Raw genomic sequence first — 17,839 nt, 5'->3', positions numbered from 1 at the left:
TTTGATGAGATTGTAGGGGAGCACCGTGTGCTCCTGCCCCCTCTCCACACAGTGGGTGGAGCCCTGTCCCCGCCCCGCTACGGCGCAGGAGGCCCTCCCTGTCTGCGTACTGGGCTCTGCTGGCCCCGCGCTGTCAGCAGGGTCAGCTGGGTGGTCTAACCAGGCAACGCTTGTGCTTCTCCTCACAGGTCCTGGCAGTCAGTCACTTTTGAAAGACGGCCGGCCTCCTTCATTCGAATTGTTGGAACACACAACACAGCAAATGAGGTAAGGGTCCCCTTTCGTGAAAGACACGGTGATATTTCCTGGTGCACAGGTAAATGCCACATCCTGAGTCAAGTGGAGCTGTTTGTTCTACCCGCTAATGTCCCCGTTGCTCAGACAGCTTGGGACAGAAGAAAGTCCTGCTCTTGCACACTGGGGACATCGTTACCATTTCTGGGTATCTCTTCACCAGTGAGTGGAAGGCAGCTCCTGCGGCTTTGCTTCCGCCTACCAGCCACTCTGCAGAGACCTGGAGAGGTCAAACGCCCTGTCCTCAGAGTCCTCCGCCCTCCCAGACGTCAGCTGTCTCAGTGGTCCCTGGGCCCTCTGAGCATGGTGTGCAAGGAGCCCCAGCCCCGCGGGGCAGCTGAGGCGCACAGTTGATGGTTTCTTCTGTCCGGCCACCCGGTCCTGTGCCAGCCTGCACATAACTGTTCTTGGGTGAGCCTCTTCCTCCCTGGCCTGTTTGTCACCTAGGCCCAGGCCTGGATCCCGGGGCAGCAGCCATTCCTTTGGGCTGCACTGTTTGTGGATGTTCCGTCACCTCTGGATTTCACGAGGGAAGAGTGGGCAGGTTATTCTCCCCACTTTGGGCTCCTGCGGTCAGGGCAGCAGGCAGGTGAGGTTCCTGGTCCTCAAACATGCTGTTTTTCTCTGGAGAAGTGCACTGGGTTCCTCCAGATCAGAGAGGAGAGGACAGTGCCCGCAGTGAGTCGAGGGCGTGAGGGGAGGGCGCTTTGAGTGCTTGCACCGGGACTGCGAGTGCAGCCCAGGGCCGCGCCGGGACCGCCGGGACCGCCCCCCTCAGCAGCGTGGGTCCCCGCCGGGCTCACAGAGGCACCTCAGGGTCCACTCACACCGTTTAAGGTGCGAGGAACATCTGTTTCCATTTTGAGCACAAAATAATCAATCCGTAAGTTCATTATTACTTAGCCTTTCTGTTTCTCAGGTGGGCGTAGAGTAGGCGCTGGTGCTGGTGGGCTGGAGTCCGGCAGGTGACCGTGCTGTGGGCTCCATGTGCTCATCAAGCTCGTGCTGTTACAGTCCGACGTACTTAGTGTGCACCCCTGAAGACCTGACCGCTGGTTAAAGACTGCAGTCATAAGGAACAGTAAGGTTGAAACTCAAGGTAATAAATGAAAGGCATAAAATTAGTAATCGTCCTGCAATTTCATCTTAACGTGAAATTTCTCAGATCTGTACAGGACCGGCTTCCTGGGCGTGTGACCAGGGCCGTTGCGTGGGGCTCCGTACCCGGAAGGGGGCTCAGAGCTTAGGGTTTAATGCTCTCCAGCACCCTCTTGATAGTCTTGGCAATTTTACCTTTGAATTTTCTTTTATAAGGGAAGCCCCTATGGGACAGTGGGACGCCCACCAGGGCTCGGAGCCTCGGCTGACCTGCAGGCCAGCCCCGCCCCTCCTCACCTTCCTGAGACAGGTTCTCAGCCACCCAGCCCCTGACCCCTGGTGCGTGGACTTGCCCAGCCTCCCCCTCCTCAGCCTGCCCTGTGGCCACTGCCACCCGCCACTCCCAGTGGGGGCCCCGCACGCTTGTGGGGAGAGTCAGGATCTGGTGTGAGTCCCACGTGCGAGTCCCAGGATAGGGCCCTGGGTGCCATGAGCGTCTGCCCTGACCTAAGGCTCTCCCCCAGGCCTGAGCCCAAGCAAGCGCAGCATCAAAAAGCAAATGAAAACCCCAGGACACGTCAGGAGAGACACTGTGGGAGCAAAGGAGAAGCTTTTTTCCTGCCTTTTTGAACAAGAGGCTCTACATTTTCATTTTGCACTGAGCCCCACACATCATGCAGCTGGCCCTGGATTCATGCATTATGTTTGTCAAGTCAGAATTCTCCAGGGCACATCAAGGTGCTTCTGGTACTTCAAAAAGCATTTTAAGAAGTGCAAATATTGTGATAACTTATATTCATTTTGCCTTTTTATTTATTTAGAATAAAAATGATACACGCCCACAATATGTTTCTTGCAGAGAAGAGCTTATAAACAGAAGCCTGAAACTTTTTCTTACCTCTTCATTTCAAAACAAACCTGAAAATTATAAAAGTAAAGCAACTGATATTTTTTAAAGCAGAAAATTAAAGAATTCTAAACATCAGGTCATAAAAACACTTTTTTCTTTTTTTTGATGATGGAACAAAAGTAAATTTTAATCTGCATTTTTTTTTTTTTTTTGGTACGTGGGCCTCTCACTGTTGTGGCCTCTCCCGTTACGGAGCACAGGCTCCGGAGGCGCAGGCTCAGTGGCCATGGCTCACGGGCCCAGCCGCTCCACGGCATGTGGGATCTTCCCGGACCGGGGCACGAACCCGTGTCCCCTGCATCGGCAGGCGGACTCTCAACCACTGCGCCACCAGGGAAGCCCTAATCTGCATTTTAATATATATTTGAGCCCCAAACCAAACATCATAGTTGTTAAATTTTGCCAATAAATCTCGATTTTTCTTACCACTTAAATTAATTATGTATGTATTACTTACTAAATTGGAAAACAATTTGAACTTATCTTTACATAATAGTATATGAAGCTAAAATTAAATATTTTTATTTGCAGTCACTTGTGTCTTATATAATGCATTAAAAAAAAGAGAATTTTTTCTTTAATTCCTTAATGGGACTCTGTAATTATCATTTACAACAGAAGCAATTCTTAAGTCAGAGAAGGCTGAGAAGCACTGGAGCAAGTCTGGTCAGAGTCTTTTTCCAGCCCTCAGCCCCAAGCCCATCACCTCAGAGACCAGATGAAAAATAACTTCCCCTTACAGAACTCTAAAGCTGGAGTGCAAGATCCCGTCTCCCTGATGAGTTTACAAAAATATCTGTGCAGGGAGCCCCAGCTACTTTGGACCTGCCAGTTTGGAGACCGGACCAGCCAGTTTGCATGGGTTGACTTAGGTCACTAATTAACGGGTGACCCGTCATATTTGGCTGATGAGCAACTTGCTCAGCTGCCTTATTGAGTGGGTTATTGATCAAGAAAAAAAGCCTCAGTGTAGTGTCGCCAACCTGGGAACATCTCAAATCATAAAATAAACAATGACCAGGATCGTAAGGGAAGATCCATAAACTGTCATTCTCAGAACAAACAAGAAGGCACAAGAGTTGAATTTCACAGAGCACCAAGGATGTAGTGAACCCTCAAAGAGAACGTTCTTTACTGCAGCACACTGGGTTCTGGGCATCATATCCCCATTCTTAGAGAAGGGCAAGGATGTGGGGCAAAGGTCAGAGGTGTGAGGGAAGGAGGGTGACTGGGGCCGGTCGGGCAGGACTCCTGGGGAGGCCAGGCCTGGGAACCGTGATGGCGCCGACGGCCGGGGAAGGCAGGCGGGGGTCCAGGACAACCCTGGTCCCGAGTCCCGTGGAGCCAGAACCGTGTCATGAGAAGACAGCGGTCAGGGAGCCTCTTCCTCACAGTGGAGCGGAGGCAGGGGTTCCTCAGTCTGGCCCTGCTTGTTTGCTGAGTGACATCAGTGGCCTTGGTTTAGTCAGAGCCAGGACCTCTTTCCCTTTAGATGCCAAATGTTACCAGCCCAAAGACTGTGTGCAAATTTCAAGAAGCATAGATGGAATTGGTTTCTAGCATGGGAAGGTTAGATGGTCTTTGTGGATAGCGGAAAGAGAAATGTGCCATGTCTCCCAGGTAAGACTGGTTTCTGCAGGCGCTGCCCCGCCCGGAGAGGGGGGTCAGCGCAGGGCGCGGTGGGGAAGTGCAGCCTGGAGCTCGTGAGAGTTGAGAGCGTTCAGCAGAGATGGGCGGCTGTTCGGGCAGCAGGTGGAAAGTGGCCTGTGTATGTGGCCAGAGCTACCGGCGGCTCAGGAACTGCCCCCACCTCCAGACATCCCAGCTGCTAGCGGGATAGCAGAGGTGTCCAGAGCTAAAACTGATGGGGAATTCTTGCCCGAAGTGGGCGCGTGTCTGTCTTGCCATAGCCGGCCAGGCCTTCCCGCGTCAGGCTCGGCATCTGCGCTGCACCCTGATCCCCTCCCCACCCCGGATCAGGGCCAGCTCTCAGGTGACGCAGCCGAGGAGGGCTGCGGACGTTCAGATTTCTTGATCACCTGTTTGGGCACGCTTCTGATTTCCTCAGCATTTCATCCCTGTCCTCTGGGAAGTGCGTGTCTGCTCCTGGCATCTGTCTCTCATTTTCCTTTGTGAGCACCACGGCGATGAATTCATTTAATTTTTTAGCTACGTTTACGACTTCTGTCAATAAATTCCCCTAATGTTTACCTCCCAAAGACTCCACCACTTGCTTCAGTGACCTCCTGCTCCTTGTGTACTCAGCATTTCCTTGTCATTTATCTTAACTTCTTAGAACATTCTCCTTTCATTGCCTACCAGCGAGTGTGTCATCCTGCTCCTCCTCTCTGCTCTGTAACCCTCCCTGGGGCGTGCTTCTCACGTCTCTCTGCTCTGCTCTTTCGCAGGCTTCTTTCCTCTGTCTTCCTCTCACGCTTAGCACTAGATGGCAGGCACGTGTCAGTTTGTCTTTCAGTGAGTGCCCCCTCCGTCCTGCTCTCCTTCAGTTGTTTTCATTCATCTGAACCTTCCCAGTGCCTGAAGCCAAAAAGGTCTCCTTGGCTGTTTCCTCCACCACTTTCTCTTGGTCTCAGTCACCAGTGCAACCGCGAGGTCATTCCAGCCCACCTGCCTCAACTGCTACTTGACTCCGAGCTGCTCGAGAGGCAGGCATTGCTTCCCTTTCTAAGGCTCTCCCGTCTGAAGGACGTTGGACATGGCCTTGTCAATAGGACCGCCTTCAGGTCCTGGTGGATCTGAAGTTTCCACTCATGCCGTGCAGCGGCCGTGCTAGTTCTGATGCAGCTCCTCTCACACACCCTTCATTTTCATTTCACTAGTTACCACAGCAAAGCCGCAAAGGCACACTGCTCTGTCCTTAAGGAGGTCAGGCTGGTCCAAATGAGGTCTGTCTGCGGACCTATGACAATCCGTCAGTCTATTAAAAGAAATAGAAGTTACGCCTGTTTCTTCTTATGGCTTTGATGAAACCTGGGTTGGAGAGCAGGTTCTGGAGTGATTTTTTTAGGAGGCAGAGACCTCAGGGGCACAAGCAGCCCCGGGGGTTAGAAAGGACTTGTGGGAAAAGCTAACTTTCTGCAATATGGAAAGACCCGTGGGAAAGCCTTTGCCTAGTCAGTAATAGAGAGTGAGGATGGGGTCGACAGTCTGTAGGCAGCTCTCAGGTCTCCATTTACGTATTGAATTTATGTAGCTGAGGAGACAGGCTATGTGGTATTTGTCTTGTATCCTAGCCTTAGCCTGGGCCTGGCGCATGTGAGCAGAGAGTACCTGCTGCCTGAGTGAGCAGATGAAGCGTTCGGTCTGTCCGTCCATCTCTCCCTCTCCCCATCAGGCAGCCAAATAAAGGAAAAGACTTAGTGAAACAACTTCTCATCCCCGGGACCCATGGGGATGAACATTACAGCATGTTGAAGGACAGAAGCCAGTACAGAAGAATCCATGTAGTAGGATTATGTTCATACAAACGTCAAAAACAGGCAAAACTAAGCTGTAACATCTAAGGATGTGTACACAGAAAAGAAATGATTATTATTAAAGCCAGACTGTGGTCTCCAGCAGGGAGGCTTAGATCAGGAAGGGACCACAGGGCGCCAGCGATTTTTCTGGTTCTTGACCTGCGTGGGGTTTACACGGCTGGTGTTGACTGTATAGTTATTCAGCAAGCTATACATTTGTATTTCATGCACCTTTTAGTGCATGGTTTTCACAATAGAAATGTTCTGGTTTAAGCAAGAGGGATAAATTGACAAGGAAACCAAAGCTGAGTGATGTTAAGTGACTCGCACACAGTCATGCCTGGTGAGTGGCAGAGCCAGGGTTTGAATCCAGGCAGTTGGCACTTAACATCCAGGCTGCTCTGTCTCCCCAAAAGGCATAAGAAATGGTAAAGCTTCAGAAATGAGCCCAGCTCTGCCCGGGCCAGGTCGTCAAGTCAGGCACTGGTGAGCAGACGGTCCCTGCGGGCAGGCTTCGTGCACCAGGCGGGCCGGAACCAGGAGAGAAACCCAGGCAGGGCCTTCCCCTGGGGGGCGGGTTGCAGCTTCAGCGCCTGACAGAAGTCAACCCACCAGAAGACGCCTTCACCTGGAGTGCGGGGGGTGATGCTGCGAGGAGCAGCGCTGGTGGAGGCCGAGCGATGGAGTGAGCGGGGCAGTGGCGGCTGACGGGGATGGTCCTGAGGAGGGGTTTCGGCATCTGAAAAATGGATCAGGTCATCTTGGCTCGGGATGGGCAGACAGGGATGAGGCTGTGCTGTGGCGGGCTCGGGAGGGCGGGGAGTGCAGGTCTGTCCATGAGCTCCAGGGAGCTTTTGCCGCGGGAGGGTCTGCACCGCCGGCACGAGCAGGATGGAGAGTCTGTAAGTGGCTGCTTGAGCTGCCCGCCAGGACCACTCAGCGCCAAGCCTGGAGAGAGGCAGAATTTATTTACAGGCTGTCAGGCCGGTGAGTGGCTCTGGGCTCCCTGTGCCATCCTTGTTCCCATAGCAACATGTGGCTCTAGTGAAGAAAAAGCAAAAAGAAGGAAACAGACTCTGCTTAAAAAAAAAAAAAGCTCCTTCCTGGCCCGGTGACAGTTATTTCCCAGGCCCCACCCCCCCAGGTCTGGTCACTCCCTGTCTGAGTCCCCAAGGATTCCCTCCCCGGCAGCATCCTCCAGAGGATGTCGTCTGAGACACAGCCATAATGCACAGGGCAGGGAGGTAGGGAATGAGCTGAGGAGGAGAGAGAAGTGGGTGGAAGGAAGGGAGGGGCCTTGTCCAGTGTGGACCAGGAGACCTTGGCACTGGTGCCAGCCTCACGCCCAACCAGCTTTGTGACCCCCAGCAGGTCACTTCACCTCCCTGGCTCTCAGGACACTTGTCTTTAAAATAAGGAGAATGAACTAGATCTTAAAGGTTCCTTCCCAGTGAGACAGAAAAAAAGCAGAAAAATATTTAATTTATAGCACAATTATAAAAAGGCATCTTTTATAGGCATCTTTATACTTAAATGTCTATTAGGAAAGATTTTATTGGAAAAAGAGAGGGAAAGTGACACAACAGGGAGCACGTCATTGTTCCAGACACTCCACAAGCCTTATGCCTGTTGTAGTGGAGCAGCAGTAATTCTGCACCAAACAACCGGCCCGGGAGGAGGTGCACACAGCACCTGAGCAGGTGAGGCCTGGGGGCTGCCAGGCAGCGGGATGGATAGAGACACCAGCTGGTGAGAACGATGTCAGCCATGTCCTGCTGCAGAGCCAGCGGTGAGTCAGGCCTGCAGTCTCCCTGCAGCTGGAAGCCTTCGAGACAAAGCAGACACGTTGCCTGGATGAAGTGGTGAAAAGCTGCCCAGGGCAGTGGGGCCACCCGCGCGGCCTTGCGGGGAGAGCAGGAGCCCTGGTAAGGCCATGTCTACCGGTTCTACCTGGGAACTAGACTATTTCTCCTTTTTTGTTTTAGTTTTTCAAAAATAAAAAGATACCTCTACCACTCTAGGGCCAAATTAATTAAGACAAGAGAGTGGGGGCTTCCCTGGTGGCGCAGTGGTTGAGAGTCCACCTGCCGATGCAGGGGACACGGGTTTGTGCCCCGGTCCGGGAAGATCCCACATGCCGTGGAGCGGCTGGGCCCGTGAGCCATGGCCGCTGAGCCTGCGCTCCGCAACGGGAGAAGCCACAGCAGTGAGACGTCCGCGTACCCAAAAAAAAAAAAAAAAAAAAAAAAAGACAAGAGAGTGAGTCACTCCCTGGAACTCAAGTGTGCACACATAAAAATCGGTGGTCGGGAGTTCTGGGACTGCCTGGGGCAATGTGTTTTCTTTCTTTCTTTTTTTTTTTTCCTTTGGCCGTATGGGGCATGTGGGATCTTATGATCTTAGTTCCCCAGCCAGGGATTGAACCTGCGCTCCCTGTAGTGGAAGCACGGAGTCTTAACCACTGGACCACCAGGGAAGTCCCTGTGATATGTTTTGGAAAGGCTGTTTTCCAGAACCTTCCAAGCAGTGGAGTTCCAGTTATTTGTGAGTGCCCTGGCCTATGTGAAGATGGGAAAGTGACATTGGAAAGTTAAAAAAACTGTTGCCGTATATAAGCAGTGTCACGAAGAAGCTTACTCCCATACCTAGTAGGAATAAATACTTGTGCAAAACTATGGGGTTATCCTGTCGCCCCTAAGCAATGCTGAAAAGTTGTTGTTCACAAACTGGAAGTGTCTCCCTATGAAATGGGTTCCTTAACTGAAAACCATGTTTTGGGCTGTTCAGATATACATACGTGAAACTTTGGTTTTAAATTGCAATGTTTTGTTAGAAACACTTGGTCTTCATTTTTAAAGGAACAAAAATAAAACATCTCTACAATCTAAAGATGGACTCGTAACTTGTTCCTGAGATGAGTGTAAGAAGATGTAATTGTCATTGTCATCAGGCTCAGTTAATGTTTGCTGAGTGCTGAGTGTGTGTGTCATGCTGCCACACCACACATTGCGAAAGGAGAGAGGAAGTCTTCAGAGTGTATAATTCAGAAGCCACGTCTCTGTGTCTGATTTCTGGGCAGATATCATTGAGAGGTAGGTATCTATTTTATAAAGATGTAAATGTAAGTTGAAAGCTTGGCTCAAATCCTATTTGTATTGCTTGGCATGAAAGCAATCTGTGAAAATTACTCAGGAGAAACCAGAAAGACAAGGTAGAGTCATTGATCAACATTTATTAAATTTTCCTGATTTCTGCTACAGTTCACGGTGGACTCTTAGCCCAACTTGGGAAAATTAGCAGAGGCTTCTCTGCTTTTAAAAACCTTGAAGACACATTGAACAAAGAGTGCTCAGGGAATCCCTCTAATGAAAGGCGGCAAACAGTGGCTAGCCGAGGAATTCGCCTGTTTGCCAAGAAGGGGCCAGCACATTTGAGTACATCCTTTCCAGGGTTCACCCCAGACTGTCTCAAACATGTCAAGAATTATGGCTCCCAGAGAGGAAAGGCAAAGTGATAATAAACAGCAGCTACAAAAAAGAACACATGGATGTGACTCAGGCTGCGTCGGATTCATACACACGACTACATTCCAATTTAACTGGCTCCTCTCCGAAGACAGATCCAGAGGCCACTGAAGCTGGTTCAGCGAAGGCGCCCCTTCGTGAGCAGCAGCAATCAAACGGATAATGGGGTGCGTGATCGCCGAGAAGGGAAGGGAAAATGATGCGGCGACTGGGGTAATGGTTTTGCATGAATCAGTAGTGTGACTCTGCCCTGTGTGCCTCATGCACTTTTGGTCACATCCTTTCCAAGGGGTATCGCAGTCTTGGGACGGTTCGGAGGAAAGATACTGAATCACACAAGCTTCTGAGCGAAGAGAAACTCAGGGCCTGGCCGTTCCACCGAGAGGGAGGCCTGAGGTGTTCGGTGGGGAGAGGAGCTTAGGGGTGCGAGGGACAAGCCGCAGTTTCCACATGGCACCCGGTACCGCCCCTCGTGGCAGCAGCGACCTCCAGTGTCTGTGTGAAAAGAGCAGAGGCATCCCGGCCTCTCTTCCCTTTGCACCTCTGCAGGGGCGGCAGGCATCTCGGGCCGGCCCCGACCACTTGGCCACCAGAGAAGGTGCCAGTTTCTCCAGGGCAGTCTCACTTTCCACCCCTGCTCCCATGAACAGAGTCAGGACCGCCCACAGGCCCCCTCTCTGGATGCCCGTTTGCAACGGGTGCACATCCGAAGGGGCCTAGGGTCCTAAGGGAAGAACCCCAGCCTGGCACAAGATGATGTTGGTGAGGTACAGACACCATGATGTTCATCCTCATCTGCAGTGGTCCAGGACCTGGCTGGGTGCTGGCTTCGCACTGTTGTCATGTTAGGTTCAAGGCCAGTGGGTTGGATTATCGACTGAGACAGCTGAGCTGGCAAGTTGTTGTACAGAAGGCGAGAGCGAGGCCCCAAGCCTTTAACTGGAAGTCCTCCCTGTCCCTTCTGCCTGGAAGGCCACTCCTGCCCTGTCGTCAAGGCCTAGTTTATGCACACCTTCCTCCTTGATCTTCCCTTCCAGGTGAAATTAATTTCTCACACTGCCGTATACCTTCTCGCTTGCTATTATGTTGTCTGTGTGAGGAGACATCCTGATATGGAGAGAGCACAGATTCTGGAGCTGCTCCACCCTGAGGTCGAATCCCACTCACCACTCTTGGGCTGAGTTCCATCTGGTAGAGGTCCTGACAGCAGGGACTGTGTGATCTAGCCTCAGGCCAGTGTTTATGCTCAGTGAGGTCGCTGAAGTTTGAAAAACATAAGCAGTGAAAGGAAGGCTCTGAGGATGAGTCCAGGTCCCCGGTGCTTGGCTGGGCCTGGAGCCCCCTCGGACCCCCTGCTGTGCCCGCTGCAGCACCATAGTCCCCCAGCCTTCGTCCTCCCAGAGGATCCTAAGAGGCTGTGAAGAATCCTTCCCTCTCCTGTGTCAGTCTTACCAAGCCTGTTATCAGGTTCTGTTGTTTATCCTTTAAAAATGATTCTTTCCTGTTTATCCCAAATTGCTACGTTCTATCTCAGGGGATTTCAAGTTTAAGGGTTTGTTGTCATCTGCTTTCTTTCTTCAGGCACTTGTATTATTTGTCAGCACAAATGTATTCTTTTTGTAATATTTTTAATTCAAGAAATACTTAATTTTTTAAGACTCTCCTCTGTCCGGCGACCCTGGCTCCCTGCCCAGGTCCAGGCCGGGACCTCACCCAGTCCTCTGAGCCGTGGCCTCTTGCCTCTGCTGCCCGGCTCCCCACCCCCCCGCTCCCCCTTTCTTTGTCATCACGCTGGCTGGGGAGTCCACGGTGGTCACCCTCCTCTTGCACCAGGCCTCCCTCCTCTGACCAGTCCTGCTTGACTGCCTCATCTTTCCCGACTCAGCTCAGGCGGCATCCCCTGCTCCACTGGCTGACTGGGGGCCCCTTCTCTACACCCTCATGGCTCCCTGGTTGCCAGAGCCTGTCCACTCACGTGTCCCTATCCTTACTGGGTGGTGCACCCTGTGAGGGGGCCAGGCCTCACAGGAGGGGGCACAGGAGTTGCCTCGTGTTTTGGAATGAATGAATGAGTGAATGAAAGAATGCACTTGGACCTCCTGACCTCCAAACCCTCCTCACCGTGTTTGGCTCCTCTGGCCACGCCTACTGTGTGGTGTCACCTTGTCCTGCCCCCCAGTCTGAGCCTGGAACGTGGAGGCGCCAGTCCTTTCCCAGCTTGCCGCCCTTAGCCTTCTCGCTGTCTCCGCTGCACGCTCTACCTCCGCACCCATCTTTCCATCTGTAAAACACCCTTTTTCACTTGGAATCTTCACCACATGGTTTGTGACTTACAAAGTTAACTGTTTCCTGTGCGTTGCCTTTGACTTGGCAGAGCCCGCTTGGCTCTGGAGATGCTCAGGGAACCCGCATCAAAGTTAGTTGGTCCCTTAGTGACACCCTTGGGACTCTGGGGTCACAGCCTGAAGCGCAGCCCTGACACAGCCCTGGTTCCTCACATCCGGCCGCGGAGGCTCAGCCAGGCTGCTGGCGGCTAGGGCTTCCTGGGGCTCCCAGAGGCTCCCAGTTTCCCCCAGCTTAGAGGGCAGAGCCTACGCTGAGCTCTGCAGGGTCAGGGAGAGGCATGGCTATGATTTCTCCAAGGAAGAGCATCTACAGGAGGACACCAAAACAGTACCGTTAGGTATGTTGGGAAAAATAGCCATTCGAGTTGCTGTTTTAAAACAGGTTGGTTAAGTGGGCTAGAGACAGTCGTGCAGTTAAGTCACCCAAGTTAGAGGAATGGGAGTAACAGTGGGAACAGGGCAACAGCAGGGGTCCGGCTACCAGCAGTATTGAGTGCTCGCTGTAGTCGCGTCCTCCAGGCTTTTTACGGGTACAGCGTGGAGCAGAAACCCACCCTGCCTCTCTGGACTGCGTCACCCACGGGGACCCTTCCTTAGGTGAGAGCCAGACGTTAGTTAGTGGCCAGCTGCACTGAGATCTCTTTTACCTTTATTTTTCAATCCAGGGTTTTTATTGATTTGTTTATTCTTGTGCAAGGCCCTGAGTGGGAGAAAGGACGGCCACACCGCGGTCCTTGAGTCAGATGGGAACTGACAGGTCAGGACACAGGCAGGAGGAGGGGCTGGGCCTTGGGCCCTGGAGCCTCACAGGCTGGCCTAGAAATTAAGAGACCCGAAGGGAGGTTCGTGAGAGCACAAGGAGAGAAAACCCATTCACTGGGAAAGGTAATACGCAGCAGGACAGTGTTAAATCAGTTGAAGGATTAGCATCAGCCTAGGGCTCTGAAGAGACACTGACGGGGAGCACAAGAGCGGGGTGGCATAACCGACTGCGGGCGTGATGGGGCAGGATAAGGGAGTCAGGTCAGAATGGGGACAGTGCTGTAAAGCGCATCGTTCAGAACAGATGGAGACAAAGGCGCCGGGGACGAAAGATGACTCTGGGTGGTGTTGAGAAAGGGAAGGATGTTTGTTCGTTTACAAGGAGGTCTAGGGAGAGGATCCACTTAGAGTGTGGTGGGGGGTGTGCGGAAGCCAAGATGTGTTTTGGGGGGTTGTCTCCATGGCCCCACCCCGTGCTTGGAAAGACGGGTGCTCCTAAAGCAAGAGACTGTCGGTAACCCACCAGAAGGTGGTCCTGTCACTTCAGAAGCTCAAAGAATGTGGAGCTGATGAAGAAGAGGTGATTAATAGCTGCTGCTTAGAAGAGGATTTTCAAATTTACCCTGAGTAGCCCAGGTGAGAGCTGACGGCCCAAACGGTTTTTAAATCCCCAGAAAAGGCCTTCCCCTATGGCTGTTGACAGGTAAGCACCTGCAGGTGGGCCCAAGGGGCGAGATTTGATATAAAAGGGAGGGAGAAAGAAAAGGAAAGAAAAGAAAAGGAAAGAGAGACTGTGGGCTGACTCGGGTCCACAGGAAGCAGCACCAGCCTGAGGTTTAAGGAGAGAAATCGGCTCACTCTAAGAGAAAATACACTCTGCCCATACAAAGAGGACGCATGGTCTTGGACTTCATATTAGCTTGAAAGGTGAAATTTGAAACAGTGGTAGATAAATGAATTGAAGTGGCAATATGGAAGAAATAGTGATGCAGGAAGGTAAGCATGGAATTTATATTTTAAGTATAATTTCACAGTTGATATTACATTTGTCTTCTCCTCCATGAACCTGATTCTGCAGAAGGGTGCATGTGTATGCGTGCATAGTGCACGTGTGCCTGTGTGCGTGGTGTGGGTGTGCACGGTGTGTGTGCTCGAGCTGTGGAGGCGGTAGAGTTCCCAGGAGGAAGCAGGGGCAGCCGCGTCCCCGTGGCTCTCTGCACTTCCTGAGCCCCCTGCGGTCTCCTCCGCCTGCTCCTTTCTCAGGGAGAGTGGCAGGTGTCCAGCCCTGGCTGCATCCTGCCCACTGCCGAGGTACCAGTGCCTTATCCTCTAAAGACAGGCCCTTATCCAGGACTCAGGAAACATGGGCAGATCCAAGTTCAGTGGGTCCTCTGAGCTAGCAGGCCACTTGGAAGGAAAGGGTGGGCCCGACCCAAGGAGAGTGAGGGTTGAGCTCTCCTGGGAGCAGTGGGTGGCCAGGGCTCGGAGCCTGGCCCTGGCCCTGTGCCACATGGCTTGCCTCTCACAGCTGTCCACGCAGGCCCAGGCACCCACCAGTCCTTTCCAAGCACATCACTACAGGCCAGTTACATGCTTACAGTTTAGCCTCAGCATTTGCGCCTAAGTTCAATGACAGCTTTACAACAATTTGCATCATCTTATCTAGGGCTGGTTTAGAAGTCTGGAGGCCAAAGGGAGAAAACCCTTGGGATATTGTAGCACCGGTAGGAGAGCCGGGGCCCTACCAGGTGTTTGTCCAGGGTGCTGGTTCTGCCTCCTGGTCCCCCAGCCACTGGTGGCCTCTGGCTCCCTCAGCCTCAGTTCCTGTCATGTTACTGGCCTACCACACCAGTGTCTCTAAGACTGTCTTGTGCCGTCAGGCCCCTCAGGAACTGGCACTCACCCCTAAATCCTATTCCAGCAGATCAGAGAATGTTTCTGCTCCAAAGCTCTCACTGGCCCTGCTGCCAACTTTCCCCTCTCCTCATGGTTTGCCACTCAGATCTTCTCAGATATCACTTGGCTCTTCCCTCCCAAGGTCTTCAGCACGCTTCTAACCCTAAAATGTCCTCGCCTTCCCTCCAGGTCCTGCCTATTAACTTTTCTTTTAATTTCATTGAAGTATAGTTGATTTACAATGTGTTTATTCTGTTCAGCAAAATGACTCAGTCATACATATATATACTTTTTCATATTCTTTTCCATTATGGTTTGTCACAGGATATTAAATACAGTTCCCTGTGCTATACAGTAGGACCTTGTTGTTATCCATCCTATACGTAATAGTTTGCATCTGCTCATCCCAGACTCCCAATGCTTCCCTCTGCCACACACCCCCCTCACCTTGGCAACCACAAGTCTGTTCTCTATGTCTGTGAACCTGTTTTTGTTTCATAGATATGTTGATTTGTATTGTATTTTAGATTCCACATATAAGTGATATCATATGGTAATTATCTTTCTGACTTACTTCGCTTAGTATGATAATCTCTAGATCTATCCATGTGGCTGCAAGTCTGCCTGTTTTTTTTTTTTTGGCTGCACCGCACGGCTTAAAGGATCTTAGTTCCCCGACCAGGGATCGAACCCACACCCTTGGCAGTGAAAGTGCAGAGTCCTAACCACTGGACCGCCAGGGAATTCCTGCCTATTAACTTTTAAAAGGACTCTATTGAGGGCTTAGAGTCTTCTAAGTGCTATGAGCAATGGCCTTCAAACATTTTGTTTGCATATCCCCTGAAAGAGCTTTGGGGAAAAAAGTGTAATTTTTTGAACATTTTAAGGTTGAGAAGTAAAAATTTCTTCATAAGTTTAAATACAATTATTTTTGTTAATATGAGATAGAAAAAAAATAAACATTTTAAAAGATGGAAGATAAGGACTAATTATTAGGAATACATATTTGATGACATGATTTGGTAAAATAGATTTTAACCAACTCGTTGAATAAGGCACACCAAATCTGAAAGTAATTGTGGAATTATTCATGGGATTTAGCCAGTGTATTTTGAAAAATGTTTTTATAATTCTGGGAAAATTGCAGTTACGTTTAAAAGAATTACATGAGTCACATATACAGTTCGGTTCTGAATTCAGAACATCTCAGGCCAAATTTCACTCTCATGGGGACCCGGAAGGCATCAGGGCCTATGACTCATGGGAGGGTGCTCCCCATCCAGGGCTTGGCATCCGTGTGAGCGAGGTCGGTGTGCCCCAGTGCGTACTGTAGCACGGGCAGGCGAGGGCTGTGCTTTCCTTCTGTGAGGTGGGGAAGGGTGTTGTGATTCAGTCATGTTCTCAGGCAGTTTTTAGAAAATACTGAATTTGAGGATCTGGAAATTGATTCCCTTAAAACTGCCAGCATGCTCCTTGGAAAGTCGATCTGTGTGCTTCAGACTGAAGACCCCCCCAGCAGAGGATGTGATTCTCCTGTGCAAAGAGCTCAGGACAGACACCAGAAAGCAGGGACCCCAGGAGGACTTGGCTGTTAGTGGAGAGAGGAATTTCTGTGGGGGCGGGGGAGGAGGGCATCCCTAAAGACCCTCCTCTGACGTGGGCTTCCTCTGGCTGCCCCGGCGCCCCCGGCTCACACACCAGCAGTTACCTCCTGCTCCGGGCGTGGCAGGCTCGCCCCCAACCGCCAGCCGTGCTGTGTGTTCTCAAGGTGTGTTCTCAAGGTCAGGGCCGAGGCTCACGCTTGTTTGCCGAGCTCTGAGTGGTGCCCTGTCTGCTCAGTGGTGCTTCCTGAGTGAGTCACGGTGGAAGGCAGGCTTTTCCTGGCTCCTGCAGGGGGCCATTCCTCCACATGAGGGTGTTTGTTCCCTGCTGGCCCAGGTCACCTCAGGTTGAAGTTCTCTCCCCAGCACCGCTGCCCAGAGGATGATTACGCACCAAGAACTTGCTCCCTTCCGGAGGGCACAGGAGGAGGTGAGCAACGGCTCTTTGGATCCTTGGAGATAAGCCTGGGCCCTCCCCTGGGGTAATGCCCTGTAGGCTTTTTTTTAGAAAATAACTTTATTGTAGTATAATTCACATGTCATACAACTCACCCATTTAAAGCATAGTGGTTTTTAGCATATTGACAGAATCATGCAGCCATTGCCACCAACAACCCCACTGACTTTTAACCCAACTGCCAAATGTAAAATTAAAAAAGAAAGAAAAGCTCATGAGACAAAAGTAACCCAAAATGGAGAAATCCAGTGGGAACATTCTATAGGAATCCATGCTGTGCTGCCTGCAACTCTTAGACTCATCGGTCCACTTACTTTTATCCCGACTGATTGAAAAGCGCTTATTACCACCCTCTAGTTGCTGCCTGTCCGTGCCAGTGGCAGGGGGAGCGGAAGGACCTGCCGTCACTCCCGTGGGGACAGTGTCCCGACTCATGGCAGCTCTGGGGTCCGACACCGACCCATCGCTCACCGGGTCTCTCCTTTCTCTCACCAGGTGTTCCACTGCGTCCACTTTGAGTGTCCCGAGCAGCAGAGCAACCAGAGGGAGGAGAACAGCGAGGAATCGGGGACGGGGGACACCAGCCCAGCCAGTCGCCAGCCCGGCCCCCACGCCCTGCAGGCCCCCAGCGGCAACTCGCTGCACTCCAGCCCAGGCTCCAGCTCATACTCAGCCACCCGGCAGCACCAGTAGAGGAGGCGCACGTGTGGAGTGACTCGGCTGGGCCCAGGTGGCACGGGAGCCGTGTCCTCCCCAAGCAGGGATCCCTGTGGACGCCTCCCCCCGCCACCCCCGCCCCACGAGGAACAGACCTGGCTGCAGAAACACAGGACAGCTTTCCTCCCAAGGACACAAAGGGGCTGCTTTGTTCTCCTCAGCTTGTTCAAATCAGGCTGGTCTCCAGGGGGAGAAAGTGGGTCTTCAATCTTCATCAAGTCCATTAACACCCTACCTCTCTCATCTAACCCCGCAAAGACCACAGAAGGAAGTAATAGGCCTGAGTCAGAATACAAAGGTGGCACATGAACACAGGAATGGAAGAGAATGTATTAGGCCTTCATTACCTGTAGGAAATGGGTTTCCTTAGAGTGTTTACTTTTATGGAACACATTGCCCTGGCAACTAAATAATTTTTTATTTCTTTTAGTTATTCTCCATTTGCTGAATCATAGGTGTTCCAGATCTTTATGAAAGGTTCAAACAGCAAATCACTTGTTTTAATCCCTTCTGACGCTGTAATTTTCCCCCCTTAGTTTTGAATGGTTGAGCGTGGGGTAGAGCTGAGAAATACCACGCGCATCTCCTAAATGAGGCACAGATGCAGCTCATCGTGGCACCTGGTCTGACAAGGAAAATCCTTTGAGGAAGATCAACAAAATACACAAGGAGCAAATTAATCTGTGGACACTGGAGTTACTAATCACTCGAATTGCCAAGTTATTAACCTGTCATTCCTGAAACGTATCCAGCCTT

The 17,839-nt window shown here is 51.5% G+C and overlaps 1 protein-coding gene across 3 annotated transcripts in view; it reads left to right on the top strand.

Moving 5' to 3' along the window:
- Nucleotides 1–17,593, top strand: part of BTBD9 (BTB domain containing 9) — a 402,264-nt gene extending 384,671 nt beyond the window's left edge. Inside the window, exons 10-12 of one of the 3 annotated variants that reach the window (XR_008615800.1) lie at nucleotides 189–267; nucleotides 1,214–1,393; nucleotides 8,640–10,670. Coding sequence is in view for 2 of the 3 variants with exons in the window: in XM_024121675.3 (XP_023977443.1) it covers nucleotides 189–267; nucleotides 16,862–17,059 (277 nt within the window). In the remaining variant the exon portion in view is untranslated. Of the gene's footprint in view, nucleotides 1–188; nucleotides 268–1,213; nucleotides 1,695–8,639; nucleotides 10,671–16,861 lie in introns of those variants that run through there. The other 2 variants (XM_024121675.3, XM_055080067.1) reach the window with 2 other exon arrangements.
- The last annotated feature ends 246 nt before the right edge of the window (nucleotides 17,594–17,839 follow it).

Source organism: Physeter macrocephalus, chromosome 18, assembly GCF_002837175.3.
Source record: "Physeter macrocephalus isolate SW-GA chromosome 18, ASM283717v5, whole genome shotgun sequence".
Taxonomy (NCBI): Eukaryota; Metazoa; Chordata; class Mammalia; order Artiodactyla; family Physeteridae; genus Physeter; species Physeter macrocephalus.
The sequence above is the reverse complement of the archived record's forward strand: the minus strand, read 5'-3'. Positions and strand labels throughout refer to the sequence as shown.